Source organism: Pollicipes pollicipes, unplaced genomic scaffold (genome assembly GCF_011947565.3).
Source record: "Pollicipes pollicipes isolate AB1234 unplaced genomic scaffold, Ppol_2.1 Scaffold_4881;HRSCAF=5763_pilon_pilon_pilon, whole genome shotgun sequence".
Taxonomy (NCBI): Eukaryota; Metazoa; Arthropoda; class Thecostraca; order Pollicipedomorpha; family Pollicipedidae; genus Pollicipes; species Pollicipes pollicipes.
The window spans coordinates 4,822,324-4,843,960 of record NW_023596576.1 but is presented as its reverse complement, the minus strand read 5'-3'; the positions used below and the strand labels follow the sequence as shown (position 1 = coordinate 4,843,960).

Below are 21,637 nucleotides of genomic sequence, written 5' to 3'. Positions count from 1 at the left end.
TTTAAAGCTGAGCGCGCTTGCAGATGAGGAAGCGCAATAGCGGACGCGGCCCGAGATCACTGCGCACCACATCCACTCTGCGCCATGAAACCAGACCGAGGGGCTCGCAAAGACAGGACTCGATTGCTCTCCAAGCCACTAAGGCGCTCATGCCCGGACTCCATGTCCTGATCCACATTACTGCGAACACATCTCGCGAGCAGCCAAAGCAGCCGAGGCAACGAGCTGAGTCCGGAGCGAGCGGCGCGCGCCAGACGCCGCGTCGCCGTCCTGCACCGCCCGGCGGCTCGGACGGGACCTGATCGGCCGAGGATGTTGTGACTGGGGGCATTATCTGGCGGCCGGGATCGGCCAGGATCTGCCGGGATCGGCGGAGATCGGCGGGGATCGGGCCGCCCCGGGCGGACACGGCGCCGTAAGACGGCCGAGAGCTGCGCCCGTCATGCCGCGAGATAAACATCAGCCGTCGTATTAGCTGAATTGTTCGGTAAAATGTTTTCTCGGCCCGCGCCGATGCGGCTGATAGCGTGGCAATAACACAGGCGCGCGCGGCCTACGGACAACCGGCATCATTTAGATACCGATTGAGATTTCACTGGCCGTCGGAGAATATTTCTGATCTAAAAGCTCTATCAAAGACAGAATGCCTGGCATTCTGGCCGGCGCCATTTTGGAGTGGCGCTGCCGCGGCGGCGTGGCGCCGGGCCGCGCGCCGCCGGAGCCATCTCCGGTACATTCCCGGATCCTGGGAACACTTCCCGCCGCAGGAGGCGCCGGCTGAGCGCGGGACCGTCCCACCGGCTCCCACCGTTTGCAGCTATATGGCGACCGCAGGCCGGCGCCGACTGGAGAGTGTTCCTGGCCAGGCCCGGCCGGGGCTGTCATCCTCGGGAGGTCCAGGCCCGGCCGGGGCTGTCATCCTCGGGAGGTCCAGGCCCGGCCGGGGCTGTCATCCTCGGAGGTCCAGGCCCCACCGGGGCTGTCATCCCCGGGAGGTCCAGGCCCCGCCGGGGCTGTCATCTTCGGGAGGTCCAGCCCCGGCCGGGGCTGTCATCCTCGGGAGGTCCAGCCCCGGCCGGGGCTGTCATCCTCGGGAGGTCCAGGCCCCGCCGGGGCTGTCATCCTCGGGAGGTCCAGGCTCGGCCGGGGCTGTCATCCTCGGGAGGTCCAGGCCCGGCCGGGGCTGTCATCCTCGGGAGGTCCAGGCCCGGCCGGGGCTGTCATCCTCGGGAGGTCCAGGCTCGGCCGGGGCTGTCATCCTCGGGAGGTCCAGGCCCGGCCGGGGCTGTCATCCTCGGGAGGTCCAGGCCCGGCCGGGGCTGTCATCCTCGGGAGGTCCAGGCCCGGCCGGGGCTGTCATCCTCGGGAGGTCCAGGCCCGGCCGGAGCTGTCATCCTCGGGAGGTCCAGGCCCCGCCGGGGCTGTCATCCTCGGGAGGTCCAGGCCCGGCCGGGGCTGTCATCTTCGGGAGGTCCAGGCCCGGCCGGGGCTGTCATCCTCGGGAGGTCCAGGCCCGGCCGGGGCTGTTATCCTCGGGAGGTCCAGGCCCCGCCGGGGCTGTCATCCTCGGGAGGTCCAGGCCCCGCCGGGGCTGTCATCCTCGGGAGGTCCAGGCCCCGCCGGGGCTGTCATCCTCGGGAGGTCCAGGCCCCGCCGGGGCTGTCATCCTCGGGAGGTCCAGGCCCGGCCGGAGCTGTCATCCTCGGGAGGTCCAGGCCCCGCCGGGGCTGTCATCCTCGGGAGGTCCAGGCCCGGCCGGGGCTGTCATCCTCGGGAGGTCCAGGCCCGGCCGGGGCTGTCATCCTCGGGAGGTCCAGGCCCGGCCGGGGCTGTCATCCTCGGGAGGTCCAGGCCCGGCCGGGGCTGTCATCCTCGGGAGGTCCAGGCCCCGCCGGGGCTGTCATCCTCGGGAGGTCCAGGCCCGGCCGGGGCTGTCATCCTCGGGAGGTCCAGGCCCGGCCGGGGCTGTCATCCTCGGGAGGTCCAGGCTCGGACACGCCTGTGGTCCTCGAGAGGCCCAGGCTCGGACCCGGCTGTGGTCCCCGGGAGGTCCAGGCTCGGACCCGGCTGTGGTCATCGGGAGGTCCAGGTTCGGACCCGGCTGTGGTCCTCGGGAGGTCCAGGCTCCGGTCACCGAGGTCCGGGCGGAGACCGCCGTCCTCTGGCGTGCGGTCGCCTCTTCGGCGGCTCTGGTCGGCCGCCGGGCTTGAACGGCAACCCCGGACGCGCCCCGGGGTGGCCGCGCGCGAGAGCAGCGCGCCGGCGGCAGTGGGTGGCGCGGCACGAGACGGATGGCGGCGATAGCGGCTCGGCCCGACCGCCGCCTTATGGGGCGTGTTTGTGATGGCGTACCCCACAGCTCGGGCCGCAGGTAATGAGTCGTCGCACGCTATCCATCGCGGCGAGATGCAGCCGGCGCGATTGCGCCGTAAATCCATCCGCACGTACAGCGAAACGTACTCTCTGGCGCGACCGGGCCCGGGATGGCCCCGCCCCGGCGGCCGCCCGTCGCTGCCCCGTCCAGCGGTGTCACTCTCGGACAGCCGGCCACCGCTCCGTCGCCCCGCTTCGGACCGGCTGCTGCTTGGTATTCAGAGGTCATTATTTTGCCATCACCCGGGCGGCAGACAAGTGGTGTTCTCCGCTGTGAGACGGGCCGGCTTCGCGCTGTCACTGGTGGGTAATAATGCTCTTCATCTGCGTCGGCCCAAGGTGGCACACGACCCAGATCGCCGTGAGAAGCCGTCCCAAAGGTGATGTGGAAGATGGATGAGAGAGATGGTCCGGCACCATTATTCTGGGGTCTGGGTGGCTTTGAAAGGCTCTGAGTGGCAGTATCCAGAAGTTACGTGAGTTTCCGTGCGAGCTAATTTAAGGCAAACTGTGAGCAGTCTGAACAGAAGAAGCTTTTGGTCGTTCGTGAGCGCAATGCACAGAGTTATTTAACGTCAGCAAACTCTTCTACTCGCATTCATTTTGGCTCGCTTTGTTATCTGTAACTGACGTACTTATATGTTCGTGAAGGCCTTTTGTGTGATATCGCACGTTCCACTTAACGCATGTTTCCGCAATAATGTTTTGTTGTGAATGATAAACGTCGAACATGTTTTTCGACTGCCTGGTGGTCAATAAAACACCAACTATAATTCATATGTGGTAAATCTTGAACGGATTTAGGCACCATTTTTTGTGGAATCACTGCAATAATGCTTTAAGCAGCCAAACGGTTTAATCGGTTTCATGCGTACCATGTCATCGGCCGCCAGCAGTCCCCACACCTCTGCGGACTCGGCATAGGGCTGGCGAGGGAGCACACTTCTCTGCTCATGTCCTGCAGAAAAAAGACATGTCTGCTGCATCAGATCCCCATTCTCCACTATGTGCCTTCTCCCAGATGATCCCTGCGTACTCTGTTCTTCGGTCGGCAGTCCTACTTCTGTTGTAAAGAGGATCCTCTTCGCTCTTTAACACTGTGCAGGCGGCCGTCTGCAGTGCAGCTGCTTCGCAGCTGAGGAGCAAACAGATGGTAACGAGCGTCCATGCGACCGACCGTACTGTAGGACTGGTGGCTGAGCACGACGGGCCACTAACCAGTCTGAGGCACCGCGCTACCTTACACGAATGAGTGCTGACATCTTTGCTTCCCTGCCTCGCTTCTGACTCTGATTTGCATTGCGAAGAGAAGTTCGCGCCTGTTCTCCTCAGCCCGCCACTTTCAGCGCCGCTGCTACGGCTCCCGCCTCTGACCGCGGCTCCCTCCTCCGTCACACCCAGCGCCGCTGCTACGGTTCCCGCCTCTGACCACGGCTTCCTCCTCCGTCACACCCAGCGCCGCTGCTACGGTTCCCGCCTCTGACCGCGGCTCCCTCCTCCGTCACACCCAGCGCCGCTGCTACGGCTCCCGCCTCTGACCACGGCTCCCTCCTCCGTCACACCCAGCGCTGCTGCTACGGTTCCCGCCTCTGACCACGGCTCCCTCCTCCGTCACACCCAGCGCCGCTGCTACGGTTCCCGCCTCTGACCACGGCTTCCTCCTCCGTCACACCCAGCGCCGCTGCTACGGTTCCCGCCTCTGACCGAGGCTCCCTCCTCCGTCACACCCAGCGCTGCTGCTACGGTTCCCGCCTCTGACCACGGCTCCCTCCTCGGTCCACAGGGCGGCGGCCGGTTCGGAGCCATCGGCCAGCTGCAGGCGATTCCGCTGGTGGCCAGCTCCCCCGTCCGCCACGGCAGCCCACTACCAGGCCAGCTGGTGGACGTGCAAGCCTACCAGCCGCCCTGGAAGGCACTCACCGAGTTCGCGCTCAACACCGACTTGGACCGGCTCGACCCCAACAACCCCGCCTTCCAGCAGCTGGCTAGCCAGGTCAGTCGAGTTCATGCGGTTCCCAAGTGTCCCGCCTGACAGTGTTTAAAGCCCAGGTCAGTAGCGATACGAGCAATAGATAAGCTACTTTACCTGGTACCGAGAGCTGGAGACAGTCTCTTAACGCCGGGCAGAGGCGTTATAGATCCGCCCATGTTTTGATGTCAACCAAGGCATGGCACCATTTAGTCTTAATTTTTGAGCTGCACACACTAGATGTGCCGCGTACGGACAAATTAAACGAGTCCCCTCGCGAGGCACGATACCATCCGTACTCTGGCGGCTGTGCTGCAATGCTGTCAGCAGCCCAAGTCCTGCTCCGCTCCCGCCCCGTCCCGTCACGTCAGCGAGTCCCGTAACCGGCCGCGGCGCCTCATCCACGGATGACGTCAGCCACTGCGGGGCACGACGGCGGCCCCTTTCATCCGTGGGAGACAAACTGTCAGCGGGCCTTAACGCCCCTCGCCCCTTAACGCCCCTCACGCCGTCCGAGCGGCGGCGCGGCCGCGTCCGTTTCGGCCAGATCGCATCGAGGGCGCCGCCGGTGACGGGCCCGACGCAAAAACGGCATCGACCTCGGACCTCGGCTGCGGCAGTACGCGCGGACTTGTGCTGTTCCGGCGGCCCTGATCGGGTCCTCCTGAAACCGTGTGAAACCTGGGTCTCTGCGCAGCCCAGACAAGTCGCGGTCCCTATGGGCTCGAGGCCAGTGCGGGCCTCACACCCTCAGCGAAAGCCACTGCTTTCGCGGGGATTGTGCGTAGAGCGAGTTAAGTCCCGGATCTCACGCAGCGACGAGGATTCATCGCAACTCAGATGCCAATCGATCCAGCTCTTCCTTCACGGCGGCAGGACCTTCAAAGAGTCATCAATGCGTTGAACATTTCTTTTAAGAGCCAGCAGTTTCTTATGGAACATCATCTGAAGGGTGCGTTTGGCTGCCCTCCACTGCATTTTGTCTCATGTCTTGTATGAGGGCTTGCTCACCACACTCCTGTCACTGTCTTTTTGTTTGATGCTTAACATTTGCCTGGACCTTTTAAATAATTTCCAATTTCTGTAAATATATATATACATATATACGTATATTATATATATGTTGAAATATTTTGGTAGAATCCTTTCTTTTATGCATGGTTGATTAAAAATAACTGTTGACATAGCATCGACGAGCTTTTGTCACATCGTTCTAGTTTCTGGGCCTTTTACTGGGCGTCATCGCTTAGATTAAAGATGGTTCGCACAAAATTACTCATATATTCATCGCTCCTTACATTCTAACTTTTCGAGATCCTATCTCATCGTCGGAGAAGACTGAATAGCACAAAAAATAAGTTTTGAGTTTTAAAGGATAAAATATTGTGCGCTAATGTTGGAAAACATCTTTTGGCACGGCGAACATAAATGAGGCATAACTAAATGAAGCAAGCCAGAATCCTATTTTCACTCTGATACATATAAGAAACACTCATAATGGGAACACTACAAAGACACAATGGAAACACTATTGTTGCAATCACATCAATAGTGCTCACCGCCCACCACTTAATAGTTCAAGAGTTGTGCAAGAATTTGTCTGTCTGTTCAGAGCCGGAGAGAGTTTGTTAATGAATATGCTTCCCCAAACTTGAAGGCGTCTTCTGTCATTGCACGTCCGTAAAATGTCAGTGTTGTCTGTCAGTTGTTGTGTCAATGTCATGTCGTGTTCATGTCGCATGTGGTCCAGATGTGCCCCGTCACGTAAGTGCATCGTCAGGCGTCGTGAGAGTGTCGTGGTCACACCAATGTAGGGCATGGAACAAAGTTTGAAGCCTTCGATGTTGCATTTAAATTGATGCACTACGTTGGTGCGTTTTAGTTTGTCGGGTGTGTCTGGGCTGTTTCTCATAAGAAAGCTAGATATTCTCTTATTACGATAATAAACGTCGATGTCTTTTCTGTGGTCGTTTTTGCCTTTAACATGCCGAGAGGTAATTTCCCGTAAAACTTTTTGTATTTTATGCTCTCCGTACCAAAAGATGTTTTCCAACAGTAGTGCACAAGTTTTTATCCTTCAAAACCCAAAAATTATTTTTTGTGTCATTCAGTCTTCTCCGACGATGAGATCGGATCTCGAAACGTTAGAATATAAGGAGCGATGAATATATGAGTAATTTTGTGCGAACCATCGTTAATTTAAGCGATCATGCCCAGTCAAAGGCCCGGAAACTAGAACGATGAGTCAAAAGCTCGTCAATGCTGAGTCAGCAGTTATTTTTAACATATATATATATATATATATATATATATATATATATATCCCTCTCTTTTTCTCCCTTTCTCACCCTCTCTCTCTCTCTCTCTCTCTCTCTCTCTCTCTCTCTCTCTCTCTCTCTCTCTCTCTCTCTCTCTCTCTCTCTCTCTCTCTCTCTCTCTCTCTCTCTCTCTCTCTCTCTCTCTCTCTCTCTCTCTCTCATTCTCTCCCTGCATGCACATCTTGAGCACCATACTCACTAGGAAACATCGGATTTTTGCTGAGCGTACAATCATGCCAAAAGTATGGTCGATACCAGATAGACATACTCTCATTCTGTCTTCTTTCTAGAAGACGTGGCAGCCTGCTCTGTTCCGCAAAAATTACTGTATGAAGAGGTCCAATCGTTCACTATGCCTGCTGGTGTACGGGTCCAACCGACCCCAGTCCCTCGACGCCCGGTCCAATGTAGTTCACTGGTCCAGCGGCGCCGGCACCACCTCGTCCGGCGAGCTCGCGGCCGACCAGCCAGCGGTCCTCTGCCCAGCCTCGGCCGCGCCTAATGCATCCTTTTACCGGGCCCGTAATTAACGTAATGGACTCTCCTTTAGCGGGCAAATATTATGGCATTCTTGTCGGCGGCGATGAAGAAATCTGCGGCGCGCCGATACGGATCGAGGGCGGCGCGGCTGAAAGGCGCCGGCCGGACCCCCTGGCGCGCCGACAGGCCCCCGCTCCGGAATTTGTCAAACAGAATTACGGCCGTGTCACGGGCGCGGCACCCAGCGCTCGCTGAATGGCGATGCGTATCGGCGCGCCCGACCGCCTGGAGTAGGCGACGACGGCGGCGGCGGCGGCGCATTGGGAAGCTGCCGGCCGCACTGCCGTCTCATTGTGGGCCGGCGCCGTGGAGCGCCGGCCGGCGCCGGCGGTGGCGGTCGGGGTCACGCGGAGGGCAAGCTGCAGGAGAGGACCGGCCGGTGGCGGGGCACCGGCGGCCGGCGGCGGACGCGGCGCCCGGACGGGGTGCGCCCCAGTCCGCGCCGCCGCTGCTCCGTATCGTGGCGCCCGGACGGGGTGCGCCCGCGTCCGCGCCGCCGGTGCTTCGTATCGTAAATCGGCTGGCGAGTGCTGGGTCGGTCCTGACCGGTATCGACGCGGTGCATCAGACGCGGCGGTGCCTTTGATCCGCTGACTAATCACGACAGAGGTGCAGCGTCACAGGAGTGTGACGTCACGGGCGTCGCCGGTACCGTCCGTCGGCTGCTGGGGCGGGAAGAGACTACTGCGTTCGATGGAAGGGGAGACTGCTGACGCTTGGGGAGAGGCTGTTGATGGAGCGCTCGATGCTGCTGATGGAGCGGTGATGAAGGTCGCTGGCGGAGCGCGGAGAAAGATCGAACGCAAAATTCACAGCGAGCACCGTTGTCTAAAGTCAAAAAGTGTGAGCGAAATGTTAATGGGCTTAACAATGTCAACGACGGCGTGCAATCGCATGCGTGCAGCGCGATGTTACAAGTCCGGCATTGCGCGACACTTTGTCGCTGCCAGTTTGGCTGCCGGAGCCATAACGGAAGGCGGCTGAACGGTAGATAACGTCTGCGCTGGGGAGTTCCGCCGTCTTGGCTAGCCGCGTCTGGTCCAGCCCAGGCTTGCCCATCAATGTTTTCTCAAGACTTCCAGAAACTTAGACAAACCAAGCCTCGCCTGCCTCAGTCTGTGACACAGTCTAGTGGCTGACACATCAGGCCGGCGACTTTGACAGACACACTAGGCCGGCGACAGCAGCACCTAGACCTGAAGGGTCGGATGACTTATCACTCGGTATCGGCGCCCTAGCATCGGCGCCGATACCCTGTCCGAGGTCCAGGTGGCTCGGCGTCGCGGAACATGGGCACCTCGGCTCAGTGCTCCACCAAGACTGGGAGCATGCTGCATGACCTTTCCTACCCCTGACGTTAGTGGTCGTCCAGTCTGCCGAATAGGAAAAGTTAGCCGGCAGAAATGCCGATTTCGGCAAGAGGAAAGTCATAAGCAGCATCTTGAAGGCGCAAGGGAATGTTCCGTGTGCTGACATCCAATTAGAGGAAGCGTGTCGCTTTTGCGTAGTATTTTGAGCTTAGATACCAGACCGTAGTGCAAGACAAAAATTCACAACCACAACAGCATTGAGGTATAAAAGCCCTGGTTTCTAAGCTATACAGGGTGCAGGGTAGAGTACAGGGTACAGGGTACAGGGTACAGGTTACAGGGTACAGGCAGAGGGTACAGGGTGTATATACCTGTACAGGTTATATATCACAGGTGATATCACAATGACGACACGCGGGGGCAGGGAAGACTCTTACTGGTCGGTGGGCGCTTTGTGGTGTTCGACGACCTTGACCGGTCGTGCCAATAGCACCGTTTTGTGGCCAACGCGCGGAAGGTGCCGATCGTTTCCATTCCTGCAAACTACGTCATATACCACTGTTCCGAACAAATTGCTCAAAGCAACCTCAAAACAGCTATATATATATATATATATATATATATATATATATATATATATATATATATATATATATATATATATGTGTGTGTGTGTGTGTGTGTGTGTGTGTGTGTGTGTGTGTGTGTGTGTGTGTGTGTGTGTGTGTGTGTGTGTGTGTGTGCGTGTGTGTGTGTGTGTGTATATAAATTCCTTGAAGAGCTGCGCCAAAAAGTTATAGGAGGACCACACTGCCATGCAGCCATTGGGCAGGAGATTCAAACGGCAAATCCTGAAAGAACGTGATTGTTTGGAGCCTATGGCGGACCTGGGAGTGGTCAGAGTGAAAGCGATATGTCATGTGTAGCATGATGCAGTAGGATCAGAGCATATCTCTGCCAAGCTTGTGGTATTTTCATTGCTTCTTGACAGGAGCAAGAAGAAGCGCCATTGTCTGAGCAGGCTGTCATCATGTGTTGTCCTTTAAAGATCATGTTCAGTGATGAAATGTGATTTCCTTTCAAATGAATTCCTTGCTGTTAAGGAGAATCACGAAAGGACAAAACTCAGTTAGAAAGCTGTCATCTCTGACTACGTGGTTTTTTCAGTTCTCGGCTGAGTCGGGCAAAAATGGCGGAGTGGACAACCTGCACTTAACATCATGACCTCATACATTTTTGAGTCACAAGGTTGTGAATGTCAATATCTCTTTGTGTATCACAATTATGCTATATCATTTCAGTACTCCATACTGCGAGGAAACATCTCCCTTAGCATGATGCACTTCATAAGTAATGGATTTTACCCTAGTAGGGCGCACTGGCCTGTGATCCGCAACGTTGTTTGTGTTGGCAACCTCGCGCGATGGGCTCGGTCTTTCAGGGGCGTATATTCCGCGAAACCTTTCCATGTCCAATAAAGCCTGTTGTTGAGTTTTGAGTCGCTGATCACAATGTCGTGTCGTAAAAGCGTCCTTGCTTAGGCTTTTATGGCGTGGCAGAAGCATAAGGCTTCACTATCGGGTTCTGAAAGTTAGTTTGCCTGGTCGGCGGTGCTGTGCTCGGTGTAACGAACAACGATCAAACCTTAAGGCACTGTAGCAGCTATGTGGTCTTCGCATACCAAGTAAGGTTTTCGGCTTGTTTTTTTTTATTTTCTGGGCAAGAAAAAACCTGATTGGCGTGTTAGAATCTTGTGACTCAAAATGTTCTTTTCAGTACCAAAGAAAGGCAGAACAAAGGAAAATGGAAACTTTTTACTTTTGCTTCGGTTCGGTCGTCTGGAGGAAAGGACTATAACATGGCCCTTAACAATAACATTACAGACCAAAATAAAACCGAAACGTCAGCATCACTGACACACAGTGCACTGATATGCCATACTTATGGACCCCATACTAATCCCAACACCTTGTCCACATACTACAGCCCGAAGGGGAACGTCGAGGAAACATAACAATATCGCGCGAATCAGGCTGGGGTGCGCACCACTTTGCATGTGCGACTAAGCAAGACATTTGGTGGGCTCAACTTCACTAAGTTAAGGCCGGTCAGTATTTACAACATCTTGAATGACGTAACATTTCTGTCACCTTACATGCATGTCTTTCAACGTTGGAAAATTAACCAAAATCCTCGGCGGCCTTTTGTAGAGCTATTGCGATTGATCTAAATGCACTGATTCGTAAGTCCTACAGGACTTCAAGATTTTTATGGATAATAAACCCTCTTTGAGACTATGCATCTTGAATATATTACATCACACACTGTTGGCTGCAGTCTCGAAAAGTAACTATGATCGTATGGGGATCGTTTGTTTGAGGCTGTAGTCCACAGTGTAGCGTTTAATATTATGAAAGGACTTATAAGTCAGTCCAAACCATTTCTTGCAGGGATGTTTACCCGCAAACGCATTCCATCTTATGTAACGGACAACGCACAGCGCTGGAGCACTGTTGATTGTTCACTGTAAGGCATTCCCAACAGCATGTCAATTGTTACATTAACCTCCATTGTGATCACCTGCGCAGTGCCTTTCACGACAGCTCTCTTTGATTAGGATCGTATGGGATTTGGGACGCCATGAAGATAAATTTTGAAGCTCTGACGACTCTGGCTCTAACGAATCCTTGGGTCAATATTTCGCCTTGGAGATTGTTACCATCGACGTACAGCTTTTCTCACATTACACGGGTTAATTCAACTTTTAATGCTGATTTTTGGGTGGTGAATTTTTTATTTTGGGGGTGAATTCTGCTTCTCAAGTGCTGGAGGCCGCATTACTTGACCAGCAATGCATCAACGAACGTTCAATTTTACACTTCCTTGCAATGGGCCAAGGCCAACAACTTGATATCAATAAGGCCCTGACTTTGAAGGCGGTAATGTTAAGAACTCGCGTGAGGTTGGTATTGGCGCTATATTTTTTTGTGCTGGAAATTTGACCTCGTATTGAAGTTACAGAAGTTCTATTTCCATGCACTGTAATAACTCACTTGGTGCTTGTAATGATACGCAACATGTTATTTTCTGCTCGAAATTGGGCCGCATTTTGGGGGCTCAAGCTTACTTCTTGCTTACTGTGTTCTGTACCATAAATTTGGATAGCGTGCTGGGGTAAAGTTGTGCCACAGTGAAGGCGACTTTTATGGTGGCGTCTGTAACCACGTACAATAACTATGTTTAGAAACGGTGCTGAACCCAACTGCACTCGAAAAAATAACTCACGCGACTAGCTAAGAACAAGACTCAGATGACCCGGATCACACATGCTTTTCAGGGTGGTTGACGTAAGTTTTCTCACAAATGTGTGCTACATTTACCCCGGCATATTTTGATCTTCTCTCTCAAAATAGGAGACTGTTATTGAATGAATGACACTGTCACTTCACAGCCCGTAGAGGTTCCACAGGGCTTGATACAAGGCTGAAAAGCGTGCAAGCACAGCAGCTGTTACTATATCACCCATATGGATAGCATGGGCTCTGGCATATGGCGCTCGTCTATAGAATGTAACGACGAGCTAGGGGCAAAGTTACCGAAACGAAAAGACTTCACTTGGATCTCATTGTGGATTTAAAATTCACTGAACATACATAGGCATGGTCGCCGCCATATAGTGTCACTGCCTCAAATCGGGTTTGAAGGACAAGTATTAACACGTGTGGTATATCGGCGACCCGCTGTCGTCGGCCCCATGGCGTCGCGGTACTTCATGCCGCAGTTGCAGCTCACGCTGAACGCAACGCAGTATTTCAGTAGTGGGCGTCGCCCAGTGACTTGTATGCTTACATTCACAGCACCAGTGGCACTCAGCGGGCGCCTCAACGCGGCTTAAGCGGTGTAATGTGCAAGATCCAGCGCGGCATTCCCAGACCCCCTAGTGACAACATAACGTGACGGTCTTTGTCCGTCACAAACCGGACTTCAGTTCCTGCAAATTGAGCACGATTCAGTTTCGTCGTGCCTGAATTACTTGCCCGGTTATGTTTATAATGAGGGCTATGCTCAGCGCTAGGCAAATGACACGCCCGCTGATGACGCCATAAGAAGACATTTACGTCCGGGCATCATGAGCTGTCATTGCAGCTCGATGCTCCTTCTAAACAACTTTCGGACTGCATCATGCTCTAGTGGTTGATGCATGACACCTGTGGGAGAAGAAGAGCGTAAGAGCGATCGTTGACAAGCCTGAGGAATTCCAAGGGAAAACTGGCACAGAGTAATGAACCTAGGCGATAAAGGGACTTGCTGGTGTTCTTATTTCATCAATCATCGCACAAGCAACATGTCTTTTAGGCGACATTTTTCCATTTTCACTCTCACAGCATTTGAGTTGGTGCGTCATACAACGTGGAACCTAATCGGAGACGATCGTGACTTGCGTTATTGTATTTCCAGCCGCTTCTTGAATGACAGCATCGAAATCAATGTCACAAGCCGCCACGCACTATTATTTACTCGGAGATAGACCGATGCCATTCATTGTAACAGCAAAGTATTCCCTTTTTGTCTATGCATTAGGGCTGAACTCTCCGTTTTGGCCTCGTAATTCGAATATTCAGATGAGCCAATGTCAATATTCTAGTGGAATATTCCGGGCTTTTCGGACTCCGCCAGGTTCATACCCAGGCAAGTCATTTGCATGGTTGCGCGGAAGTATTAACATCAGTAGTTGTTCTGGTATGGACTGATGTCATTTGTCAGTCATCGTATGTACAAGGTGCATCACTTTGCACACAGGTGACAATGTGATCAACAGCTGAAGTGCGGGGGGGGGGGGGGCACAGTGTCTTGTGTTTTCGTTGTTTGCTGGACAGCGAAATTAGTGTAAAATGAAATACTGCCATTGAGAGCAAACTTGCCTTTGATTTGAAGTATACTTATTACCACAAGCCGTTAGCAAAAAGAAACATCAATGACAATAAAATACACTATATAGTATATCACATACAGTGATTCCCTGGACAGAGTGTTTAAGAGACAGGCGTATGACCTGTTCTTCGAGCTCATTTCCTAAATAGTTACAAATGCAGCATATCTCAAATTATGATTTTTCAGTTAACACGCCAAACAACATTTTTCATTCCAGCAACGAGCATAAATTAGTTCTTGTCAATCATATTCTTAATGAGCTGTTAAATACCTAAAACTAGTAAAGGCGATAGCTTATCAGGTCAAAAACATAGAGCCAGAGAAGGTATACACCCAGATCTCGTGCAGACATTTATTACCAGTACAGACGTCGTTGTTAGAAGGAAGACGCCATTTAAGGCCAGTTATTCTATAGAACACCACGCGCGGGAGTGGCCGCGCCAGCAGCGCTGCATGTCATGGTAATTGGAGGCACTTGTCCCTTCTCCTGTCCCTGGCGGGGCGATTCCCTCCCATGGAATCACCCCGCCCGAGCACAGACACTTCTTACGGTCACGTTTACAGCCGACACTCTGACTGACAGAAAGATAATCACATTGACAAGATCTGCGGCCCGTTGCAGCCTTTGCCTGGTGACAAAGAGACCACTTCGCTTAAACGTACATTTTCCTGTTACAAGGTGGGTTTAGGTGAATGCTCTATTCCATGATGCTAGTCAAAACTGTAGAACTGTAGCAGGGCACGCGTATAATTTCGGTGCCCGGCAGGACCGTTTTATCTTCAAATGCATGGCTGTAACTAACGGCTATTTGCAGATACAGCAGCACCACCAACATTCAGAAATTTGACATTAGATCTAGAATGTTGCATAGAAAAATGGACCTTCGCAGCCCTCGTTGAAAAGTTTTGCCCATTCTTCCGTCAGCTCTGAAATTCTAGTAACTCAACGACCCATATGTATATATATATATAGATATATATATATATATATATATATATATATATATATATACTTTTGAATCCTTCTGGTTGTCGTTATTGTGTGACGTTGTGAATCAAGCGGCCCAGATACCTGTGATTTTAATCGTTCTGGTTGTCGTTATTGTATGTGTCGTCGTTAACTAAGCAGCTCAGACATCTGTACATTTGAATCCTTCTGGTTGCGACCGGAGCACACGCAAGTTCGCGTCTGTGTGTTGGGAGCGGCTCTCGCAGAACCAGTATTTTGTGTTTCAGTTTTACCAGTTGCACAGCTGTTACAACTGCGTGCTCACTGCCAACAGACCACCGGGCGCGCCTGAATACATGGAGTTGGAAGCTGAACTGATCCATTGCGCTCCTTCAGTGTGCTACAAATCCCACCTTCCCATCTCTATATCGTCGTGGGGTCGCTCACGGCGCGTTCTAAATCTGCGCATCCTTTCACCCGTTCTGATCACCTCAGAATAAAGAGACAAACGTAAGAGGTGAAATGCATGAAAAAGTTGCAACCCAGGCCCCCCAGTCCCAGATCACGAGCCCTATTTTACACGACTCTGCGCCATATCACACAACTAGTACGCTGGGAGGTGGGGCGGGACTAGGAGACGGGTAGGCCCCAGGCAGTTGTTTGCGACGGGGCTCCGCGGTGTTCCCCGATGCGCTGAAATTTGTGCGCTAGGTACAAGGTTCTCGTCAAAAGGATGAGATGAAAGACATCAGTAAGGCCAAGCTAGACCGCAGCAGTGATCGGCATCAGTGCGCTATCACGCGCGGATCTTAGATATCGGAAGAGCATTGCGGCCTGGTCACAGCCCGTCAGTAATGCCACCCTCATCGAACCAGTACTCACACCTGCATGACATTGCTGGTAGCACGCTCCAATCATCTTTATCTGGCTGCAGCAATGGACAGAGCTTCCACTCGGGTTCGGCTGGGTTGAAGCCCGTAGCTGTACTGCCCATGCCATCTGTTGAGTAAATTGTAATATTCATGCCATGCGGCACACTATAAAATCGGGCGCGAGACTCTAATGACATCTAGCGGAAAAGATTGAACCAACGCGTCTCCATCGGCAGGCGTCTTTCCCACTTTGATTCCATGGTCTTTGTTCATGCTAAATCAATTTCTATAAAGCATGACAGCTGATACGAGATTATTGCCCATACTAATGTGCAAATAATCCCATGTTTTGATAACTTTTATCTTACCTGTCGCTTGTGGCGCGCTATTTCGCCGTAGGTTGTGCTCAGGACGGAGTGATGCCACAAAATTTGCGTAGCCAGTTGTGTTTTGTTATCAGAAGTGGTTTGTTTGATGAATTATGCAGTCAGAATATACACCCTTTGCTTGGATAATCTAGTGTTGTTATTTATGCCTATCTGTGTATTGCCGGTTAGTGGGTACCAGAAAACACCAAAATTGTCCAGAGTAATCTGAGAGGAACGCATTCACAGCTGACAAGGATAGACCACGGCATTCTTGTGACGTTCTGTAACAAAATTGCGACATTGAAAGAGACATCATGATGGTTGGTTGCAATACGCATTGTGGTTTTTTAACTGTGGCATGAAATATGTGCATTGATTGTACATTTCCCACGTACAACTAGGTTATTTTCTTTCTTGTTAAGAACATAAACCCCCAGCTTTGAAATTACGACACCGGTGGCTTTCTGTCTGCACATGTGGGCTTTTATGAAATGTGATTGCAAAATCAGGTAAACATTTTCCGTGAAGGTTTCCCGTCGCATGCGATCTTATCGGTAACCAAGACAGACCACCAGCTTCCTGATTGACGTTGTCTATCATTCTTGCTTTGATAGCGTGTTTTGCTTTTCTCGGAGACGGACGACCTCCGGTCTCTCACAGACAGTAATCCATTTCCAAAGCGATGTCAATGGCGTCCTGCTGCCGACTCCCACACCGAGCCCGTCAAAACCGTCCGAGAGTTCCATCTCATCCCTGGCACGGTTTGCGCGCTGGCGGCGCTGCCCAAGGCAGCCCCGAACCGCGATCAGCTTCCGCCCAGCGACCGGAAGTGGTCCGCTTCCGGTGCCGCGGGCGTCCCGGTCATTGCCGCGACTGGGGCCGCTCGTCCAGCGAATCCTTCCGGCGGCAGGGGTGCCCCTGAGGAGAGCCGGACCGGCCGACAGGGGAGATGATGCATGGCCACTGAACAGTGGACAGGGGACCGGTGGCCGGCCAGAAATATACGGCTCAGAGGTCGTTCATCTTGTACTGTGGCGGCGCGCTCCGTGAACTGGGGAAGAGCGCCGCCGGCCAGTCGACCCGAGATCTCGCTGTACTGGAACGGGTATAGCACTTGTCAGATGCATTTCAGGCGTCTGAGGCGAGGGAGCAGTTTTGTATACCAGGATCGGTAAGCGACCCACCACTGATACACAATTTATCTAACACCGTTTGTTCGGAGAAACTGTTCAAAACGGGCTAGACTTTTTGCGGGAACGAAGAGACAATTTGGCCACGCACTGCGTCCACGCACGAGTGAAGGGTAACGCTAACAAATGTAAAGAGCAGTTTTGAAACAGGTCAGAGACGGACAGAAATGGTCGCATGCATCTAGGCAATTAGGCAGTCACGTTTTTATCGGCGTAATGTGTGAACAAACTTGCATAAAGCCCTCTTAGACGGGGACCTTGTCATGTGAAATAACTATCATTTGTACGCCCTGGCATGTCCCAGATAATATCCGGCAACCAGGTTATCCCGCATCCTTCCAAACAAAATCATACGGGTTCTGTGTTCTTCGCATTGCCGCCATCACACTTTTACTGTAAGGCGCCTCTGTCCGTCAGTTCGCTTTGCATCTGTTTCGCTGGCCACTTCTGTGGTTTAATCCGGGCAAAAACGCACAGATTTACACACGGTACACACACGCATGAGACCACGGGCATCGTGCATCGAAAAATGACAGTCTGTTGTCATTGTGACCGATGAGTATGAGGCACGTGTGAAAATATCAGTTGTGTGCCTGGTGCAATACCGTGGGCCGCGACCCGAGTGGCACGGCTCGACTCTAGTGATCTCTTCCGGGGGTCCGGACCGCTTCAAACCACTGGCTGCTACGGCCTGGCTGCCGGCTCGTCGGCCGCCGCCGTCGCCGCCGCCGCCACATCCCACCAGGGCCGCTGCCCGCTCGCCAAGTAATGGATTCCGGCAATTTAGTATACGTACTTGACGTTTTTATTAGCGCCGCCATTTGTCGGGTGACTTGGTACCCCTTGACGCTGGATTTGAGCGGCGCTCCGGTTGTACGGGCCGCCGCCATGTTTGGTGCGCTCGCGGGCAAGTGGTGTAAATTGAGGCGTAGCTTTCGGCGTTTTTGTCTCCGTTTTAAGGAGATGAGAAGGAAGAGCCTCGCGATGAAGCGGCAGAACAAGGAGGACAAAGGACACTTAAGATGCCTTTCATCATTGTGACCGGTGTGTGTTTAATGCAGCGGAGCTTCGCACAAAAAGGAATTGTAGTAGTTGGACTGGTAAAAGTAAGAGACGCATGTGTCGCAATAGGGGCATTAAACCAATTTTGGGCTGCTGTGTACTACTCCTGTATCTCTCGTGTATGCGCCATAACAAGACCTAGAAATTGCTCCCAGTTGGCGTAAGCAAATTACATACTGCGCGTAATCTTTAAGCTTTTATAATGGAGTGAAGGACTTTCTTCTCCTTTGCATTTCAATGCAAAGGAGCTAGAAAGTGACTTGGTTTGATTTGACCAGAATGTTTGGACGCCATGTCTTGGTCGTGGTACTGCTGTAAGCTAATATGACATGATATTAGGTTGTCTGGATGTAGGGATATCTTCGCATGAAATTATAAAAGAAGGAATTAAAAAGTAGCGTCTTTTAGGGGCACTACGGAAAGAGACAAATAAGAGCATGGAAGCCCAACTGTCGCATGTTCACAGCTTCTCCAAAGCCCTCTGCCCTGTTGACCATCTGTAATGCTCAGTGTCCCTCTGCCACTTGAAATTTCTTATGGGAATTCTGCGATCGTGCTGAGGTTCGCACAATCTCAAATATCTGTGATGACGCGTCCAACAATAGGCCAATTGTAATAAACGAGAAACGTCATCCATTTCTAGAAAACACTTGACCCGAGAATATAGCTCCCTTAGTTCATTATCTTTGTGTTGCGCAGTTTCTCGGCATTCCTTTTCGTTTAGTTGCTATGCATTTTTCCACCCTATGCCATCAGTATGACCAAACACTTGTTACCAAGAAAAGAAGCACAATCTGCACACATTTGTGATCCAAGAGGGTCAAGGGTCTTCCATGCTGGTTATTAAATCCCGTTTTTGCGTTTTGCAGCGGGAAGCTAATTCACGCCATCCGTCGTTACGCGTTCGAGGCTGCTTACAAATACTAACGCCCAATACTCCATGCTGCTAGACCTGTGTCGTGCGTCCGAGTTAGAGGACGTGATGTCCAGCCGTGGCATGTGTGGGTCAGGGGACACGGACATACCACTCAGGGGCGGGGGAAGGGGGGGGGCGATCCGTGCGTGGCCATGGCCATGCACGGACAAGGGCGGGAGTCAGGGAGCACGCGCGGCCCGCTGGGAGGGCAGGGCGGGGGACAGCGGCGCGGGGCGGCGTCCATCCGGCCGGAAAACTAGCGAATCACGACGTCCAGCGGCCAAGATTGATGCGCCATAAAGCGCGGCCGTGTTTCCTGGCCTTAATGCGACGACTCGGCGCGCCCATTACGCCTGGACGCAGGTCGCCGCCGGCGCGCCGCCCGACGAGAAATTGAATGACCAAATTGGAGTTGACAGAGCGTGCTGTGCGGGGGGCGGCAGCCGGCCCCGGGTCAGGCAGGCCTCCGCCGGCAATTAGCTCGGCCGCTGCGCCGGGGAGAGGCGGCCGGCGCCGCTCGGCGCCCCCGTCGCCGGGCCCGGTGACAAGTGGGGTCGTTAGGGCGGCGAGAGCGCATCGGCGCCGACGGAAGCGGGGCGCCGCCGGCCGCCGGTCATTTCCCGGCGTCGGTGGACAGCGGCCGCAGACGCCACAATAGGGACACGCGCCGCGCCGGCCGCTGCCCGCGGCGGCCAGGATTGCCGGCCGGCGCCCGCTCCGCGGCGCACTGCTGGGGTCAGCACGCCCGGCGCCGGCCGCCGGCCGCGCCCGTGCAAGGTGGAAACGCGGCCGCGTCGAACGATGGAGTCCATTTGGGGGGAGCCGTGGGCTCGCGGCTCGTCCTGTTTTGTTCCGGTCGCTAATGGTACCTTTGTTCGGGCCGGCTGGAGGCCTTTCAGTCGCGGCGATGGGGCAAACTGTGTTGCGATGGGTTGAATTCTTCCATCCTTTCACCGGTGAAAAAGAATACCTCATGTTGCGAAGGCTCTCCGTGTTCAAATAGTAAACTGCGGAATTAGAAACTAAAGGATTGACGAAACCCGCCACGCGTTCCCAGACCCCGAACGGCGCGTCCCACTGTAATGCGACCTTTTGAACCCTACTGTCACTGGCGCAAGACATCTTCGAGAGGCACGGCCTCAATGGCGCAGGCAGCCCCAACAAAACACCCTTAAAACAGGTGGCGGCGGCGCGATGCTGCGTATTTGTTGGGGCGTTGGAGCATCGGCAGCGGCATAGTGTCACAATAATTAGTCGATATCAGATGGTAATCGGGCGTCCGGTGCGGCGGCCCGACTAAGCCGCTCCCGGCCTAAACTGATTAGCCGCCGACAGGGTCCGGACGAGCGTAAAGCGCCGTCGCAGCCGTTCTGTGCAGCGGCGCATACGGTCGTGCGCCACATTAGCCTCGGCCGGCTGTGGGCGCGGAGCGCCGGCCGAGCGGCGGCACATCGCAGTGGCAGGCTGTCAGCGTGTGCGTCTGCGGTCTGGTCTGGTCTGGTCTGGTCTGGTCCGCGGCGCAGGCAGGCTCGGGCCGCCCCTGAGGATGATGTGGTGGCGCGGGAGACAGAGCCACGCCGGCGGAGCTGATGTGCGGAATGTAACAAGTGGATGTGGGTTTTGGTAATGGGACGGGGCCGCAATGGTGGACAGTAGGTAACTTTACCACTTGCAAAGGGTGCGCGCCGTTGGTGGAGACTGGATGTCGGTGGTAAAACGCAGTACTTCTGAGCGTCACGATTCTTTTCAAATGCGCCATAGGATGTATGCTAAATCTCATAACCTCGTCAAGCATCAATTTACGAGCTAAACTACGTTAAATCCATATTGATTAACATTTGCTCGTGGGCATGGGCACGACCTTCGCATGGCCGATTGCCCGGTTCACTCGCGCCGGATGAAAGCTTTCAGGAGCCGTGTTCCCGCAGCTGATCTATGCTGTCAACACCATGTCCCGCCGGGAAGTCACCTTAGGGCTGAGCGCTCGCCCCTTCTGGCGGCGGTTGATCGGTGCTAACCGTTGGTCGTTCCGTTGCAGATGCACGGGTTCTGTCTGGACGGCGCCGGCCCGCCGCCCGGCCACCCGGCCTTTTCGGAGGCCGAGGTGCGGTACGCCACGCCCGACGACCTGATGGTCGACTGTCCCGAGCAGCAGAGCGACCTCTCCAGCCACAGCGACTGACCCTGCGGTCAGCGGTGACGGGCGCCCGGCCGGCCGCGGCGCCGCCCCCGCCCCAGGCCCCGGCCCCGGCCCCGGCCCCGGCCAGCTCGGCCAGCTCGGCCAGTTGTGATACGTTGTGTTAGGTTCAGTTGCCGACGGCGGGTGAGCGTTTGGTTCTGTCGGCGGTCGCGGACCGCCAGACATGCGGCACGGTTTGGGCTGAGGCATTCCGGCGTTGATTGCGGGCGCAATTTTTTGTGATTCAGAGGAACCCATGAGGAGGCGGTCGTTCCCTTTCGTTCGGCTTCAGACGGTTTCGGGAGATAACGCAAACCAACGGCTTTGAGACCCTGGCCACCTTTTGTTCGGAGAATCTTCTACCACTTCAAGTACAAGAGAGAGTCAGTGATAAGGGTGTGTTGGCTCAGCACCAAAGTTCCTGGCGAGTTGACGGTAGCGCCGCTTTCACGCCCCCGGCCGGGCCCGACCAGGGGGCTGGGAGAGGCCCGGGCCCCCGCCTCCGACAGTTTCATACGACAGCTCCGTCACGTCCGCGTACTGTCACAGTGCCGCACGTTGTTAAGTTTGCGCGGCGCGCGTGGCTGGACTCCGACGCCAGTGACCTCCAGCGCCAGCGACCTCCGACCGGTCAACGGACGACGTGTGCGATTTTGGGC

At 54.2% G+C, this 21,637-nt stretch overlaps 1 protein-coding gene across 1 annotated transcript in view; it reads left to right on the top strand.

Moving 5' to 3' along the window:
- The window catches only part of LOC119100910 (insulin gene enhancer protein ISL-2B), an 80,192-nt gene extending 59,168 nt beyond the window's left edge, over positions 1 to 21,024 (top strand). The window contains exons 5-6 of the mRNA XM_037224107.1: positions 4,157 to 4,366; positions 20,838 to 21,024. Of these exons, the coding sequence (XP_037080002.1) occupies positions 4,157 to 4,366; positions 20,838 to 20,981 (354 nt within the window). The 3' untranslated portion in view covers positions 20,982 to 21,024. The remainder of the gene's footprint in view (positions 1 to 4,156; positions 4,367 to 20,837) is intronic.
- Positions 21,025 to 21,637: the final 613 nt, after the last annotated feature.